Below are 18,010 nucleotides of genomic sequence, written 5' to 3'. Positions count from 1 at the left end.
TTATTTCCCATCCTTTGCCTGTTCAAAGCAGTTTAAAGACTACTGGAATTAAAGTGTTTTATTAAGCATGTCATTTAACAGAATGATTTCTATTTTGAACTGATTATTCTTATATTGCCAATGTAAATTTGGATTGACCACAAAGAAGCAATATGTCAGGACGCAGGAAGCTGCTGATCATTCACTGTTTGGACTCGAGTGAATAGGGTTCTAGAAAACTGCGTTCAATGTGGGCATCTCAATGCCAAAAAGATGTTGATTTAGAAAAAAGCAACAAAAATGAGTTAGTGGAAACTGGTGGAATGGCTGAGCAGTAACAGACAGGAAGGTCCATTTCAGCAGGCGAGAACCTTTTATAAATACAAATCAAAACAAATTAACATAAGCAAAAAAGAGAAATAACCACCTAAACATAAGGATCAACCCAGCCTCAGAGCCTGGAAGGAAAAGCCTTAGGCATTCTCAATCTGAGCAAGTCTACACTTAAAACTTTTGTTGTTTGGGGCTGTGAGGATATTTTCATTACATTTTTATACTGGCAAGAACCATAGGATAGAAGTTTATTTTACTCAGAGAGCTGATCTATGAGGAGGGAAAAGGAAGATGAAATTAACTCCTCATATACTAGTAATAACTACACATCCTGTCACAGATAGACAAGTTTATGAGGAATGATGAAAATTAAACAGTATAGGCAAAATTACGCAAACAGTATAGGATAAGAGCTGCTTAAGGGGACAGGGCGAATGCTTACAACAATCTACAAAAGCTTGGTGTAAACACCGAAGAAGGAAGGGAGTTACTTGGGCTGATAAAAATATATAACTTGGAGTACGGGGATGAAATTAGGTAAACCAAACTTTAATGTTAACATCAGAAAAAAATGGATTAACAACTGTCTAGCTCTCTTAAACTGTGGCGTATTCATCCAAAGACAGTGTTGGAAACATTTTAGAACTAGAAAATTAAATTGTACAGAATTATCTTATACTGGCATAGGATGTAATAGGTGGACTTTTCCATCTTTAATTTACATCCCCAAATCAAAACTATTTAAGGGTAGAGTTAAATTTGAAAATGTACCTTTTAATAATGTTTCATATTTCATAAATTGCTTGTTTGAGCCTCCCCAAACCTTGTCATAAACTTTTTGGCTGGCAGACAAAAGTTTCAAGGGACAAGGAGCTTTTTAGTTGAAGTTATGGAAGAGGAGGGACAAGATCAACCTTGTAATGGAAAGTACAGTACGTTACATGCTTCTCTGTGGAGATGCTGCCTTTGATTCTGTGCTAAGAAGGAAGGAAACCCCAAATTTGAATTCAGTGGTTGGTTTCAGGAGCAATGTTGACACCATGGCGTGATGGTCTATGTTAAAAAAGATATCTATTTTCAATCTTATTGCCTCACTATTGCAAGACCATAATAATTAAATTTGTGTCAAAATTTTCTGTTTTACTATATCTATACTTCAGTGTCTCAACTTTTGTTCATAACCCTTTTTTGTGAACGTCAGGGGGGATTTGAACCAGATTTTGGCCACTCATTAATGTGTGTGGAATGATTTCCAATATGAATTTTTTCTTTGCATGTTGGATTTTTTTTTTTTTTTTTTTTTTAGAAAACTTAGGAACACTGGAGTACCTGATTTCCCCCCCCCCCGCCACAGTGCATGTTTGATGCTCCCCTGCTGCTGCCTGAACAGTAACATTGTGATATCAGAGATAATCAGTCACTCATTGCTCACTCTGTCCAGTTCATTAGCATATTTGCAGAGAGTCATGATTGCCCTGGTTGTTATGGCAATGTCTGCTTTTGCTAGCTGATATACCGCAGATGACCCATTATTACAAAGAAGGGTCACAGGAGAAACTGTAGTGGAAGCAGAATGGGTTTGGATAAGCGCCTGCTGTGCTCCTTTGAGTTTGTGCTGTGGTAAGTTATACTGGCTCTTTTCAAAGAGCAATTGTTTATTCTCCTCAAAAAGGGTTGCATGAAAATAAGGTACAAAACTACCGCTCCTTTTCATGTATATTATCTGCTTGTTACAAATTGGAGATTATGACATTCTGTTTTTAAAAAAAGGTGGGAAAAGATGAGTCCTTACTCAGTTTTCTGTTCTACAGTTAGAAAAAAGGTAATTTAAAAGTTGCATTAAAACTGAAATTGCAAACAAGTTTTTGTTTGAATACAGTTTAGTTTAATTATTTTCAATATATTGGTTGACATGGTACTTGTGTGGTGAAATATTGAGCTTCACAAGATAACAATGGAAATAAATTATACACTGAAGACAACAAATGTGTAAATGTTATATAAATACCACATAAAAATCTAAAGAAATTTATGAACAAAAACCTTGAAGATTAGTTATGGTTGGTCTCATAAAAAAACAGGAGGTACAAACTTAAGAATCAGAAAGGATTAAAAAGCTGGAAAAGTCAAGCACTCTCAAGTTAGGATTAAGTAAGGTTTGTAACCTGTCCTTTAAATCGGCTTCTGTACCCAATGACTGGAAGTTAGCTAATGTAACACCAATATTTAAAAAGGGCTCTAGAGGTGATCCCGGCAATCACAGACCAGTAAGTCTAATGTTGGTACCGGGCAAATTAGTCGAAACAATAGTTAAGAATAAAATTGTCAGACACATAGAAAAACATAAACTGTTGAGCAATAGTCAATAGTCAATGGTTTCTGTAAAGGGAAATCGTGTCTTACTAATCTATTAGAGTTCTTGGAAGGGGTCAACAAACATGTGGACAAGGGGGATCCAGAGGACATAGTGTACTTAGATTTCCAGAAAGCCTTTGACAAGGTCCCTCACCAAAGGCTCTTATGTAAATTAAGCTGTCATGGGATAAAAGGGAAGGTCCTTTCATGGATTGAGAACTGGTTAAAAGACAGGGAACAAGGGGTAAGAATTAATGGTAAATTCTCAGAATGGAGAGGGGTAACTAGTGGTGTTCCCTAAGGGTCAGTCCTCAGACCAATCCTATTCAACTTATTCATAAATGATCTGGAGAAAGGGGTAAACAGTGAGGTGGCAAAGTTTGCAGATGATCCTAAACTGCTCAAGATAGTTAAGACCAAAGCAGACTGTGACAAACTTCAAAAAGATCTCACAAAACTAAGTGATTGGGCAACAAAATGGCAAATGAAATTTAATATGGATAAATGTAAAGTAATGCACATTGGAAAAAATAACCCCAACTATACATACAATATGATGGGGGCTAATTTAGCTACAAGAAGTCAGGAAAAAGATCTTGGAGTCATTGTGGATAGTTCTCTGAAGATGTCCACGCAGTGTGCAGAGGTGGTCAAAAAAGCAAACAGGATGTTAGGAATCATTAAAATGGGGATAGAGAATAAGACTGAGAATATATTATTGCCCTTATATAAATCGATGGTACGCCCACATCTCGAATACTGTGTACAGATGTGGTCTCCTCATCTCAAAAAAGGTATACTGGCACTAGAAAAGGTTCAGAAAAGGGCAACTAAAATGATTAGGGGTTTGGAACGGGTCCCATATGAGGAGAGATTAAAGAGGTTAGGACTCTTCAGCTTGGAAAAGAGGAGACTAAGGGGGGGATATGACAGAGGTATATAAAATCATGAGTGATGTGGAGAAAGTAGATAAGGAAATGTTATTTACTTATTCCCATAATACAAGAACTAGGGGTCACCAAATGAAATTAATAGGCAGCAGGTTTAAAACAAATACAAGCAAGTTCTTCATGCAGCGCACAGTCAACCTGTGGAACTCCTTACTTAAGGAGGTTGTGAAGGCTAGGACTATAACAGCGTTTATGTTTCCTATCTTTTAACCAGTTACCAATCCATGAGAGGACCTTCCCTCTTATTCCATGACTGCTTATTTTGCTTAAGAGCCTTTGGTGGTGGACCTTGTCAAAAGCTTTCTGAATGTCCAAGTACGCTGTATCCACCCAATCATCCATGATTATTGACATCCTCAAAGAATTCTTATAGATTGATGAGACATGTTTTCCCTTTACAAAAGCCATTTTGACTTTCCCAACATATTGTATTAATCTATGTGACAATTCTGTTCTTTACTATGGTTTCAACCAATTTGCCTAGAAGTTAGACTTACTGGCATGTAATTACCAAAGTCACTTATGGAGCCTTTCTTAAAAAATTGGTGTTTATATTAGCTATTCTCCAGTCATCTGGTACTAGGGTGACCAGATGTCCCGATTTTATAGGGACAGTCCTGATTTTTGGGTCTTATTCTTATATAGGCTCCTGTTACCCCCCACTCCCTGTCTCGATTTTTCACATTTGCTGTCTGGTCCCCTATCTGGTACAGAGGCTGATTTAAGCGATAGATTACACAGTTAGTTCTGCAGTTTCATATTTGAGTTCCTTCAGAACTCTTGGGTGAATACCATCTGGTCCTGGTGACTTATTACTGTTTAATGTATCTATTTGTTCCAAATCTCTTCTACTGACACATCAATCTGGGACAGGTCCTCAGATTTGTCACCTAAAAAGAATGGCTCAGGTGTGGGAATCTCTTTCATGTCCTCTGTAGTGAAGATCAATGCAAAGAATTCATTTAGCTTCTCTGCAATAGCCTTTTCTTCCCTGACTGCTCATTTAGCACCTTGATTGTACAGTGGCCGCACTGATTGTTTGGCAGGCTTCCTGCTTTTGATATACTTAACTTTTTTTTTGCTGTTAGTTTTTGTGCCTTTTGCTAGTTGCTCTTGAAATTTTTGGCCTGCCTAATTATACTTTTACACATGACTTGCCAGAGTTCATGCTCCTTTCTATTTTCCTCACTGGCATTTGACTTCCAATTTTTAAAGGATGCCTTTTTGCCCCTAACTGCCTCTTTTATTCTGCTGTTTAGCCATGGTGGCATTTTTTGGTCCTCTTATTTTTTTTTTTTTAATTTGGGGTATACATTTAGTGTGAGTCTCCATTATGGTGTTTATAAATAGTTTCCATGCAGCTTTCAGGCATTTCACTCTTGTGAATCTTTCTTTTCATTTCCACTTAACTAGCTTCCTCCTTTTGTTGTTGTTGTTCGTTGTTCCCCTTTTTGAAGTTAAATGCTACTGTGTTGGGTTTCTTTGGTATTTTCTCCCCTGCAAGGATGTTAAAGTTAATTTCATTATGGTCGCTATTGCCAAGTGGTTCAGCTGTATTCACATCTTGGACCAGATGCTGTGCTTCACTTAGAACTAAATCAAGAATTGCCTTTCCCCTTGCAGCTTCCAGGACTAGCTGCTCCAAGAAGCAGTTGTTACAGTGTTTGGAAACTTTATCTCTGGATCTCATCCTGAGGTGAAATGTATCCAGTCATTATGGGGATAGTTGAAATCCCCATTATTACTGGGCTTTCTGTTTTTGTAACCTCTTTAATTTCCCTGAGCATTTCACAATCACTGCCCTGGTCAGGTGGTCAGTAGTATATTTCTGCTATTATAGTCTTATTATTCATAGAATTTCTATCAATACAGGATTCATTTAAGATTTTTATATATTTGACCATGCTTTGTATCACATATAGTGCCACTCCCCCACCAGCGTGACTTGTATATTTTATACCCTGATATTACCATGTCCCAATGATTATCATCATTCCACCAAGTTTCTGTGATGCCTATTATATCACTATCATCATTTAATATCAGGCACTCAAGTTCACTCATTTTAGTATTTAGACTTCTAGAGAGACAAGGTGGGTGAGGTAATATCTTTTATTGGACTAACCTTTATAAAAGATATTTCCTCACCTACCTCTTCTTTCTAATATCCTGGAACCAAAATGTCTACAATAGCACTGCATAGTTAGAGTTATAGCATTTTTATACAAGCACTTATAAAATTTGTCATTACTATATTTATTTGTCTGCCTTCATGTGATGTAATTGAATGGGATGCTTTTTCGTTTGATTGTTTCTGTTCAGTTCCTACCTGTGCTTTATCAATTTCTGTCCTCTCCTGTCTCCTAGGATATAGAGCAGAGGTGGCGAAACCGCAGCTCATGAGCTGCGTGCGGCTCTTTTACAGTTAAAGTGTGGCTCATGGCGCCTCCCATATTCTCACCACATTCTCCACCTACCAGACTGGGGTGGGGGGAGCTCAGGGCTTCTGCCCTGCGGCATGGTGGTGGGGTTAGGGCCTTCTGTCCTGCGGGGGAAGGGGGGTCTCGGGCCTTTAGCCCTGTGGGAAGTTTCCCCTTTAATGAATCCCCCCCAAGAGATGTCTTTATCTGAGCCATGTGCTCCTCCTCATGTGTCAGCTTTCTCCCAGCCCTTAGTTTAAAAACTCCTCTATGACTTTTTTAATTTTACATGCCAGCAATCTGGTTCTGTTTTGGTTTAAGTGGAGCCTGTCCTTCCTGTATAGGCTTCTCCCTTCCCAAAGGTTTCCAAGTTCCTAATAAATAAATAAACTCCTCCTCCCAAAACCATCGTCTCAGCCACACATTGAGACCCTGCAGTTCTGCCTGTCTAACTGACCCTCCGTGTGGAACTGGAAGCATTTCAGAGAATGCTACCAGGGAGGTCCTTGACTTCAATCTCTTACCTAGCAGCCTAAATTTGGCCTCCAGGACCTTTCTCCTATCTTTCTTTGTGTCACCGGTACCTACATGTATCATGACCACCAGCTCCTCCTCAGCACTGCACATTAGTCTATCTAGATGTCTTGCAAAGTCTGCAAACCTTCTCACCGAGCAGGCAATTCACCATGCGGTTCTCCCGGTCATCGCAAACCCATCTATATTTCTAATAATTGAATCTCCCATTACTATTACCTGTTTCTTCCTAATAACAGGGGTTCCCTCCCTCAGAGGGGCATCTCCAGTGCGAGAGGATACCATGACATCTGGAAGGAGGGTTGCAATGGTGGGTTTGTTTCTGTCTGCTCCAGCTTGATGCTACATTCCCTCAGACTTTCTTCTTTCTCACCAGCACAGAGGCTGTCAGACTCGGGATGGGACTGCTCTACTGTGTCTCTGAAAGCTCCTCTGTATGCCTCTCTGTCTCCCTGAGATCTTCCATTTCAGCCACTATGATTTTAAGAGCCTGATCTGTGTGTCTGAGGGCCATGAACTGCTTACACCATATGCAACCTGCTCATAAGGCAGGTAATTGTATTTGTTGCGTTTAGTTCAATAAACTGGATAGCCCCTCACTCTGCTGTGGGACATCTGCCTGCATTATTTTAACTCTTGCAGGGTTTTTTCTGTTTGGTGATGGAGTGGGATGTTGGTTTAAGTTTAGAATGTGTTTGTTAGATGTGTCTGCCACTTGCACGCCTTCTCTAAATTCCCTTGCAAAACTGCCCTGTTCACTAGCTCCTCTGGTTGCCTCTGAGCTGGCTTTTTAAACTTCTGTTCTCTGTGAGTTAGCCCCGCCCCCTTCTCATGGTATCCTAAAGGGATTAGGGATTGAAGAGTAGCAGGCTAGAGCCTTGTTAGTAAGCTCTCAGCCTAGTTTAGCAGACTGCTTGGCTCAGTACATAGGCCCCAAAACAGACTGCGCTATAAACTTCAAGCAAGCAAGCATACAACAACAAGCTAACAAACAACAAACTCACCCCAAGGATCACTTAGTTGCTCCTGTTAGGTAGCTCCCCTGCCTTGTTCACTACAAACTTCCCAATTTCTGCAACAAATGAGGAATGGGTCCTATAGACAACAGATTCCTTCATTACCCAACCTCTGTTCATGCCCTGAATGAACCAGGGGTGCTCTTTTTGAAAGGGTCACGTAATTAAAGGCTGTATCATAATGCATATGCACAAGTGGGCCGAACTAAGGCATCCTGACATTTTCTGATTTGAGCGTGCTTGATTTTGCAACTCTTTAATTTAGGAAATACAAATTCTTTTATGGTTTGATTTATTGATGAGATCAATCTTAAGTAACGTTCAACAAAGTTTTTTTTCTTTGTGAATCATAGATCAAGAATTGTGCATTAACCATGTACAGAGACAAAGGAAATCTACTTGAGGAGGAGAAGATACAGTCTTATTAAGCAAAAACTGGAAGATGGTGTACTTGATGGGGCAGATGTTGGTACCAAGATCCAAGAGAGAAGTTCATGTGATACAGTATCTGCTGAAATCGTCCCTGTCGTTATCATCTCACATTTGTAATTTTCTCCATCAGGGCTGAGATTGATGTCTTTTTAAACCAGTGGAGATTGTTTTCAATCTCTGAATGTTGCTGCCTCATTTATTTGCAAGCTGGTGAAATTTAGAATTATGCCCTTTCTGTCTCTGCCCCTACCGCGCTTCTTGGTTATAATTAAGATGGATACATTTTGCTTCACGTACTGAAGGCTTTCACTAGATATTGGGTAAAGGTTTTGTTTGATCTTCACTATGAAACAGCTTAGGGTAGATAGTATCTTGACTACATGATAGAACAGGGAAATTAAAAATATCCCTTATGCACCGATGCAATTCTACCCAGCTTCTGGCCGTTGGACCCACACGCACAGAAGTAAGCATGAAAACTCGCCTGCTTGCTTCCTCCCCAAAGCAGGTGGTGGGGAGGGGAATGAGTGGAGCCTTGGCTCCATCCCCTTTACTTACTAGCCAAAACAACATAGCCAGCATGGGGTGAGTGGGGGGGTCTAATACATTGCTAATATAGGCCTCTGTAAGCAGGGGATTTATTGTTACTAAGAGGTATCTAGTATCAGAGGGGTAGCCGTGTTAGTCTGAATCTGTAAAAAGCAACAGAGAGTTCATTTGCAAATTTGACACCATCAGATCAGGATTAAACAAAGACTGTGAATGGCTATCCAACTACAGAAGCAGTTTCTCCTCCCTTGGTGTTCACACCTCAACTGCTAGCAGAGCACCTCACCCTCCCTGATTGAACTAACCTCGTTATCTCCATACTGATTTATACCTGCCTCTGGAGATTTCCATTACTTGCATCTGAAGAAGTGAGGTTCTTACCCACGAAAGCTTATGCTCCCAATAATTCTATTAGTCTTAAAGGTGCCACAGGACCCTCTGTTGCTTTTTAAGAGGTATCTGTGAGTCATAGTGCCACCAGGAGTTCTGTAACTTTCACACCAGCCCCAGCTCGGGGCTGTGCCTAAAGTAGCAGAAGACTAGTCATTCATGCACTTTTAATGCTGATTTTCAAGAGTTCTTTAATTTCTACTTTGTCTCTTTTTAACTTTTCATTTGACAATTTTAAAATATAATGAATAAAGTAGTAGTTCTTGCCATCATATATAGAAGCTTAATTTCCTGCAATTTTTTATCCCCAAATTGATTTCTTAGTGCATTTTACAGTGCAGTATTACCTTACTGGTACAAACAAAATCCCATTTAAATGACTCATAGATAGCTAGTTATCGAATTTATATACGCAACTTACTTTGCTAAAAACAGAATAGGAAAACAGTATTTGACTTTAAGGACAGCTTTTTATTTTCTTGAGTGAAACCAAGTTCTTTTAAAAGAGTCGGAATTATAATTCTTTTGTAGTCCTAAAAAGTAATTAGATTTAGCAATGTAAACTGAGAAGTAGTTAAAGTGACTCTACAAATTCAAGTCTTATTGAATGTCTGCCAGAATTGCTTAAAGGTGTCTTGTCTGTGTGCCATTTGACAAAACACTGCTCTCTTTTATGAGATGCAACCTTCATACTTACCTTTTTCATGCTGATTTTGGGCCAAATTCTGATACCCTTTCTCATGATGATTAGTACCTTACTCCAAGAGTAGTCTCATTGACTTCAGTGCCACCATGTGTGGAATAAGGAACTATTAAATGCAAGTAATGGCATCAGAATCTGAGCCTTAGTTTTTAACTTTCCTAGAGTAAAAAGTACTATAGCTTCTGAAGTAATGGTTGTCTCATCTTTTCTGTTAGTAGACTTATTCATTCCCTAGCTGATATTTATGACTAGTCTGTGATATTGGAAAATCTTTGCCTTTTGCTCAGACAACAAAAATAAAATGCAGCAAAGTGAGAGAACTTCTTGGATGCAGTAATCTTAAACTTCTGGGGTGAAATCCTGGCCTGGACGAAGTCAATGGGAGTGTTGCCATTGATTTCAGTGCGACACGATTTCATGCCTGAAATATGAGTGTTCAGGACACTATAAACCTTGTTGGGAAAGAAATAATTTCTAGCACAATCCTGAAGCACACATGGTGGAAGATCAAAACAATTCTTCAACCATAATCAGCATTATGGTTAGTCGATTAAAAAAAGAGGATTGAGTCCCAGTTTCCTAATGACATTGGATGAAATGCTCAGGAATTTCTCCACATTTGGGTAGTCTTATGGTCAAAGCACTGGACTGGCACTCAAAAGACCTTGGTTCAATTCCTCGGTTTGCCACACATTTCCTGAATGACCTTGGACAAGAAACTTTATCTGTCTGTGCCTTAGTTTCCCATCTGTAAAATGGAGATAGGTCTTCCCTAGCTTACATGGATGATGTGAGGATGAATTCATTCGTTTTGGGGTTACATTCAGATATACTGTGATGGGGGCCACAGAAGTACCTAGATTGATTCGGTTACTATGAATGCATTGAAATTTGCACTGAACCTAAGGAGAACTTTGGTCAAAACATAGCACTTACTTTGGACAAGGAACTCTATAGAGAAGCACTAAATTTACAAAAGCAATTGAAGATTTCAGAGGGATTTGAAGATTACAGGCCGATGACATTACTGTCACACTCAAAATGGAAATCTGGCATGCTTTTGTGTGGTTCTAGTTCTTTATTATTAATTGGGACACAATTGAAAAACGATTCAGAGAAGCTATGAAATCTTTGTTACTTAGTTAGATTGGCTGATCTCAAATACTGAACCTTAAACAGTGAGAAAAGGCTGAAGCGTGACTGATGAAACCCAATCCTGATTTTGTTCCTTCTCTTTTAGTATTTACAATTGAAGATCCAGGTTTTTGTCCCAAATACATGTTTGGAAAGAGAAGTTGTTACACTTCATTGCATCACATTGCATGTTACAGGAAAATCATGGAGGACTGGACAGTTGGATTCAGAATTTTGAATATTTTTAAACCACCTGCACTTCCAGCCAGTCAGCTCAATATTGGCACTTTCAGATTGGTTTGGTTGTAATTTTGCAATATGTTAGCTGATGAGAAAGCAAACATTGGTAAAAGTGTGTTTGTATTGAAGGGCAGATACAAAACACTAGTAGGCCTAACTAATTAGCTGTATGGGTCTCTTATTATGTTCTTACATTTTAGTAACAGAATCACAAGATTTTCATTTTGTGTATATATGTGTTTTATGTTTGAGGATTAAATATGCTTACAAAGTGAGTCTCAAATTGTGTCTCATTTCATAAAACCTTCGTGAATTCCCACTGGCATTTCAAGGCTTCCTTTTATAAAGCAATCTTTTCCATTGGAAACGGGTGACGAATGTTTTAAGATATAGCAAGAAAATTAATAGGGGGGGCGGTTTGCCTTCCTCCTCAGTCAGACATGTGCCACTGACAACCTGTATGACAAGTCCTACAGTACCTTGTTTTCCAGGTATATTAAATTGTGTTTTCCTTTTGAATAATTTTGCCTCTAACAATTTCTTATTTTTAAAAGACATTTTGAAATTATTGAATGGAAGCGATAGTGTAGCTAGAAGGTAGAGTAGCACAACAATTCTTTCCCAATTTACCACTGTTTGTAGGGGAGAGCACTGTAACGTTACAGAATTGCTAGGAACAGATTATCTGTAGATACTTGTGAGAATGTATCTTTTTCAGTGGCAGGCTTTTCAACTTAATTCACTCAGAAGATATTTTAGCTTCTTAGCATGTTTCTGTAATGCGTACTAGGAAAATATTTTTAACCCTTGTCTGTACGTCTTCACTTACATCCGGGTCCTGATGTAAGCAATCGGCTTTCTGAGTTCGATTTATCGCGTCTGGTTAAGACGCGATAAATCGATCCCGGATCGATCCCGGAAGTGCCCCGGATCGATCCCGGAAGTGCTCGCCTTCGACGCTGGTACTCCAGCTCGGCGAGCGGAGTACGCAGCATCGACGGGGGAGCCTTCCTGCCGCGTCTGGACCGCGGTAACTTCGGACTAAGGTACTTCGAATTCAGCTACGTTATTAACGTAGCTGAATTTGCGTACCTTAGTCCGAAGTGGGGGGGTTAGTGTAGACCTGGCCTTATATGGAATGTACCATAACAAAATATTAATTCTTCCCTGTTCCCATTTTTTCTCTTCTGCTAGGATGGTGATCCGGTTAGGCCAGGAGTAGCCATGACAGACCTTGCTACAGGGCTGTACACGTATGGAGCAATCATGGCCGGCCTGCTTCAAAGATATAAAACCGGGAAGGGACTTCACATTGACTGCAATCTATTGTCATCTCAGGTACGGGTTTAAAGAATGTTTTACTTAGCTTGTTGATGTAGATTTTCTTTTCTTATTGTTTTTGTGCATTGGGCCAAATGCATCCCTGATATAATGACATTGAAAGTAATACTAGAGACAAATTTCCTAGTTTATATTTCTGTAGTAGTGGTTGATTTATTTTGATTGATGACTATTACTACAGCACTTCTGTCTGCCACCTAAATACCATCTTTTACTGAGGGTCTCAAAGCACTTTGAGGCTTGATTAATTAGTGTTTTTAATGTCCCTGTGATGTATGGATAAACGCAGCTGATGAAATCACCCTAGTACAGTGCGGTCTTAACACTGGGGTTTATTTCTTCCATAGAGGCTAAGGGCTGAATGCACAAAAGGAGTTAGACTCCTAACTTCTATTTAGGGTGCTAACTTCCATTGAAATGAATGGAAGTTAGAAGCCTAACTCCTTTTGAGCATTCAGCCCTAAGTAACTTGCCCATGTCAACTTGAATATCAGAGTCAGTATATAATCTGGGGGTATGTCTACGCTGCAGTTAAAAACCTGCAGCTGGCCCATGCCAGCTGGCTCGGGCTAAGGAGTTGCAGTGTAGAAAATTTAGGCTGTTAATTTCAAAGATAGCATTTGTTTCCTTGTAGCTGTATCCTGAATAATGGTCAAATCCTTAGGTCCTTACTCAGCAAAGCTCCCAGTTGGATTCAGATGTGAATATTGTCTGAGTAAGGGCTTCAGAATTTGGCCTTAAAATAGCAATCCCAAAACAGACTGACGACGATAAATTTTGTTCCAACCTGACTCAAGCTAGAATTTAGTAATTCTTCTATTGTGAAGGGAGCGATCGCTTCTCCTGGATGGCAAACCAAATGCGTTCTTGAAGGACACTCTTACTAAAGTTGTTATGGCAACAGTGACCTTTATGGAGAACTTTTTGCATCCAACTGTTACACTTTCTGGCACTGAGCTAACATTGCAGCCTGTTTATACTTTTTCTTCCTTCCCTCAGCCTTGCCTTATTTAAAATACCGACCTTTCCATTCAACACAAACAGTATTTAAGGATATGAAGTCGGAGGCAGGGCTACACTACACCTGTAAGAGGACAGTATTGCCTTCTTTTTCATTCACTGTACTCAAGATAAAATATGTGGGATCTTTGTGTAAGAACATGAAGAATCAGAGCTATTTAAATACCTGAAATAATTTGAAAGTGCTGACAAATAGTATTTGGTTTGTTTTATCCATTCTCCCCCCAAATCTGTACATTCCAACATTTAAGCTTCCATCATTATCCTCAGATGTCATTCTTATGCTTTTCTTAAAGCCATGGAAGAGGCCTTTTTTCCCCCAGATTACCTTAATATTAAACTTTCTGCACAGATCTGTCAGTGACGGTAACAAGGCAACATTGAACTGAAATTCAGCTGCCAATGAAAAAAGACCAAAGCCTGATATATAACGTGATGATCAGGAAGCATATTTTCTAATTTTAGCTCTGCTCTGTATAGATGACAAATGTCTGCTAGTAAAATAGAATGTCATTGCGACCTAGCATCCTGTAAAAGAGACCTCCGATTCTGTGTCTCCACCAAATTACACTGTAGCAGAATAGTAGCTGATTATTAACTGGTGAAGATTTCTTTTCCCACAACAAAACAAAATTCAAGGACTTTATTGAAGAGAGACAGGATGACTGCTAGATATAGTTTTTGCAGTGGGCATTAACTTTCTGTAGTCTCTCAGCTATAAACTTTTAACCCTTGGCATAAGGTTCTTTTGAAAATTTCCCCCCCATAGATGATTTATAGTTGTCAACTCCAGACCTTTTAGCATCAGCATCTAAATAGTGTCCTTTAGCTGATGCTAGTAAATAAGAAGGAAGTGGGTTTTGGATTTGGCTCCAATTATGCAACTGCGCCTATTCTTCTGTTGTGGTTTGAAAAAAAAAATCTCTTGGAAGTTTTAATATCCTTCCTGTATTTAATTGCAACCAGGCACAAAAATAAATAAATTAAAAAAAAAATACTGTAGCGAGCTAGTTTCTTTTGGACTGAAATACTGCAAGAAGTTTTATACTTCTTTAACATTTAACAATTTTTATTATGTATTGTCTCAGATTCCACAGACAGGATAATGTGGTTAATATTGTTTGTAATATATGATTGTTCTCAAGTCACTTCTCTGCTTCTAATTACTGAGTTTCCGTTTATATTTGTTATAAAGATACACAATATATTCTCATAATTGTTAAATGACTCTAGAAAAATCTAGCAAATTAGAAGACATTGTTTTCTTCATTCATATCTTTATTGGTAAATGTGTGTTAAATTGCAGGATAGCTTATGGGATTAGCAGTGAGCTTTAGAAACTTTTGCCTTTTAGGTGTCCAGTTCAAATCCAGCCCACATTGATAGTGTCTAATGGTTGTCTTTGTGAGATGATATAGTGGTCTCAGTTCAGGTCTTCAGGTATCACACAAACCATAAACATAAACTGATGATGATACTTTTGTGTTTGAATAGTACCTTTCATTCTGTTATCTCCAAGCACTTAACAAAAGTGGTAAGCCTCATCCCCATTTTACAAATAGGGAAACTGAGACACAGAAAGTATGTGATTTGCCCCAGGTCACATGATATATATCAGTGGCAGAATTAAAAATAAAATCCAGGTCCCCTGACTCTCTGCTTATGCTATAACTCCTAGACAATGCTTCCTCTCTGCTAGGCCATGTTGTGTTGTCTGTGTGTTAATTGGAGAGATCATGGTTTGAATGGACATAGAGGGTGAACCTATCCTATCTAGAGGTGGTTACTGCTGGTGAGAGTTGAGGCACATTGGTAGGGCAGGATATAGGAATCTTACACAGTTATCCGTGTTTTATCTAGCCTGTGGATGAACAAGGAAGTTTGTCTCCAAGGCTATTTAGCACCAGCTTTCCAAACCACTAAATTCTCCCTCTGTCTTTTGCACATGATTAAAAAAGTGTAGTGCACACACTACATAGAGAAATGTGTTTTCTCTTTCACTACGTATCTTCGATGTAGCAAAAGTGAATGCTAAGTTACTTTTAATTGTTTTAAAAAAATATGGGTCAAATACTACTCTTTGTTACAAGGATATAACTTTTGAATCATTCCACTGAGTTTATCAGCATAAGAGACAGCAGAATTTGGCACGGTATGCTGCTGCTTGAGCTATACCAGAGGTGGGCAAACTTTTTGGCCCGAGGGCCACATCTGGGTATGGAAATTGTATGGAGGGGCAGTAATGCTCATGAAATTGTGGGTTGGGGTGCAGGAGGGGGTAAGGGCTCCAGCAGGGGTCTGCGGGCTCTGGGGTGAGGCCAGAAATGAGGAGTTCAGGGTGCAGGAGGGGGCTCCGGGCTGGGGCGGGGGAGTGAGGGCTCTGGTTGGGGGTGTGGGCTCTGGGGTAGGGATGGGGGTGCAGGGGGTGCTCCGGGCTGGGACTGAGGGGTTTGGAGGGTGGGAGGGGGATCAGGGCTGGGGCAGGGGTTGGGGCGTGGGATGGGGTCAGGGGAACAGGCTGTGAACTGCGCTTGCCTCAAGCAGCTCCCAGAAGCAGCGGCATGTCCCCCCTACGGCTCCTAAGCTGAGGTGCAGCCAGGAGGCTTTGCACGCTGCCCTGTCTGCAGGCACTGGCCCTGCAGCTCCCATTGGCTGCAGTTCCCAGCCAATGGGAGCTGTGGGGGCGGCGCTTGGGGCTGGGGCAGTGTGCGGAGCCCTCTGGCTGCCTCTACGCGAAGGAGCCGGGGGGAAAACATGCCACTGCTTCCGGGAGCCGCGTGGAGTGGGGCAAGCCCCGGACCCCGCTCCCCAGCGGGAGCTCAAGGGCCGGATTAAAACATCTGGAGGGCCGGATGCGGCCCCCGGACCGTAGTTTGCCCACCCCTGAGCTATACGGATTTTTTGAAAGAGCAATATTAATGTGTTTGAAAGAAAAGCTGAGTTTGGCCTCAGAGATTATGTAGTTTCTGCTATTTCGAATAATTAGTAATACATAAAGTCATTGGTAGATTATGCTCCATCTAGACCTTGGATTGAATGGGTTCACGAGTTGTACTAATGATAGTTGAAGAAGATTTATTAGCTAGGGAAAGGAGTGAAGGAGAAACCCATCTTTTCTAAAAAGTATAGGAAACATATTAAAACATAGCAATAGGCTAGAGCAGGGAAAGGAGAGAGCTTGACAATGAAGATAGACATTAGTTCCAGTCAATACAGTGAGTTTATTATGGTCTTTGAATTATGGACGTGACTCTGGATATGAAACTGAAAGTTTTACTATGGTTTGTTACCAATGTACAATATATCAGAATCACTTTATGGATTAGAAGAAAAAATGCAACCCCCAAAACTGGAAAGTAAGAGTTCAGGCTAACAGATGTAAAGAAGTGGAAAAAATGAAAAAGTATGAGTAACCAACAGGGCAATAAACAAATTTTTAGTGCTCTCCTGATCCAAACTCCATGAGGTCAATGGGAATCTTTCCATTGACTGGAATGAGCTTTGAAGAAGGCCCATAGGTCCTCTGTATGGCATAGTAATTTATATAAACAATGAGAGAACAGACTATAACTTGATGGAGGAAGGTGCCAAGGTCAAGTTACAGTAAGTGAGTAAAAGAACTGAATTCTGTGTGGTGCTGAAGTTCTGGAGGTCTAATAACCCCCACAAGCTTGTCCTATTGGAGATGCTGATGGAATGCTGGCAGGACTGGAACAGTGACTATTATAGTAGATCCGTAGCATCAATGTTGCTCTGATTAGAATATGTCCCATAGGAGTAATTTCAAGAGGGGTGAAGGAAGAACATGATGCTGAAACATCATGTTCTGATTACTTTGATCTGATGAAGTAATTACATAGTGACCATATGCCACTCTGTGTTTGTATTATTCTGTATTGCATTGTTTCCAGCACAGCAGTTAAATTATAAATGCCTCACAGACCTGCTGTTTGGTACAAATTCAGTTAAAGTACAATACTATATAAATAACAATGATCAGAATGTGTTAGATGGTTAAAAACAAAATCAAATGTACGTACAAAAAGAAGACTAAAGTGTAGGTTACAGTTTATCATAAAAGAGCCTAAAGTTTTTGAAAGATTATTAACCAAATTAGACTCCTCTGATTAAAACTAGACTACAGTTGTGTGTCATTCTATTTCTTGTTGAATAACTTCAGCTGAAACTCAGTTCTGGATCTATCTAAGAAAATCATTATTATGTAGAGAACCATACACCTGCATTTTGTATCCATTCAAATTCTTCCTTAGTTAATTAAAAATCATTTGTCAAAAGTCTTTTAACTTTAGAGTCAAAATCAATTATATTTTGGATTCATTCATTTTCCAGTGCTGAGAGTCAAGAAATTTTGGGGCAAGCTAGAAATGCAAAATGAATCACCAGCAAGAAATGCCATATCTTGACTCCAGGCATCCAGATGGTTAATACAAACCCATTTATTTCCCAAATCAAACAGAACTTTGGACCACATTTTTCTTTTGAGCTGTACACTTTGACACCTCAATAGAGGAACCCTCATTTATACTGAAGACAACATAAAGAGTTCAAAGAAGGCACAATGGATGAATGAACGGTGGGTGCTCATTAATGTTA

At 39.6% G+C, this 18,010-nt stretch overlaps 1 protein-coding gene across 1 annotated transcript in view; it reads left to right on the top strand.

The window, feature by feature from the left end:
- Positions 1-18,010, top strand: part of SUGCT (succinyl-CoA:glutarate-CoA transferase) — a 503,164-nt gene that overhangs the window by 63,543 nt on the left and 421,611 nt on the right. Inside the window, exon 8 of the mRNA XM_065399115.1 lies at positions 12,230-12,373. Within this exon, the coding sequence (XP_065255187.1) occupies positions 12,230-12,373 (144 nt within the window). The remainder of the gene's footprint in view (positions 1-12,229; positions 12,374-18,010) is intronic.

The sequence above is a fragment of the Emys orbicularis genome, chromosome 2, assembly GCF_028017835.1.
Source record: "Emys orbicularis isolate rEmyOrb1 chromosome 2, rEmyOrb1.hap1, whole genome shotgun sequence".
In the NCBI taxonomy this organism is placed as follows: domain Eukaryota; kingdom Metazoa; phylum Chordata; order Testudines; family Emydidae; genus Emys; species Emys orbicularis.
Note: the sequence above shows the minus strand (reverse complement) of the source record. Positions and strands in the feature narration are given on the sequence as shown.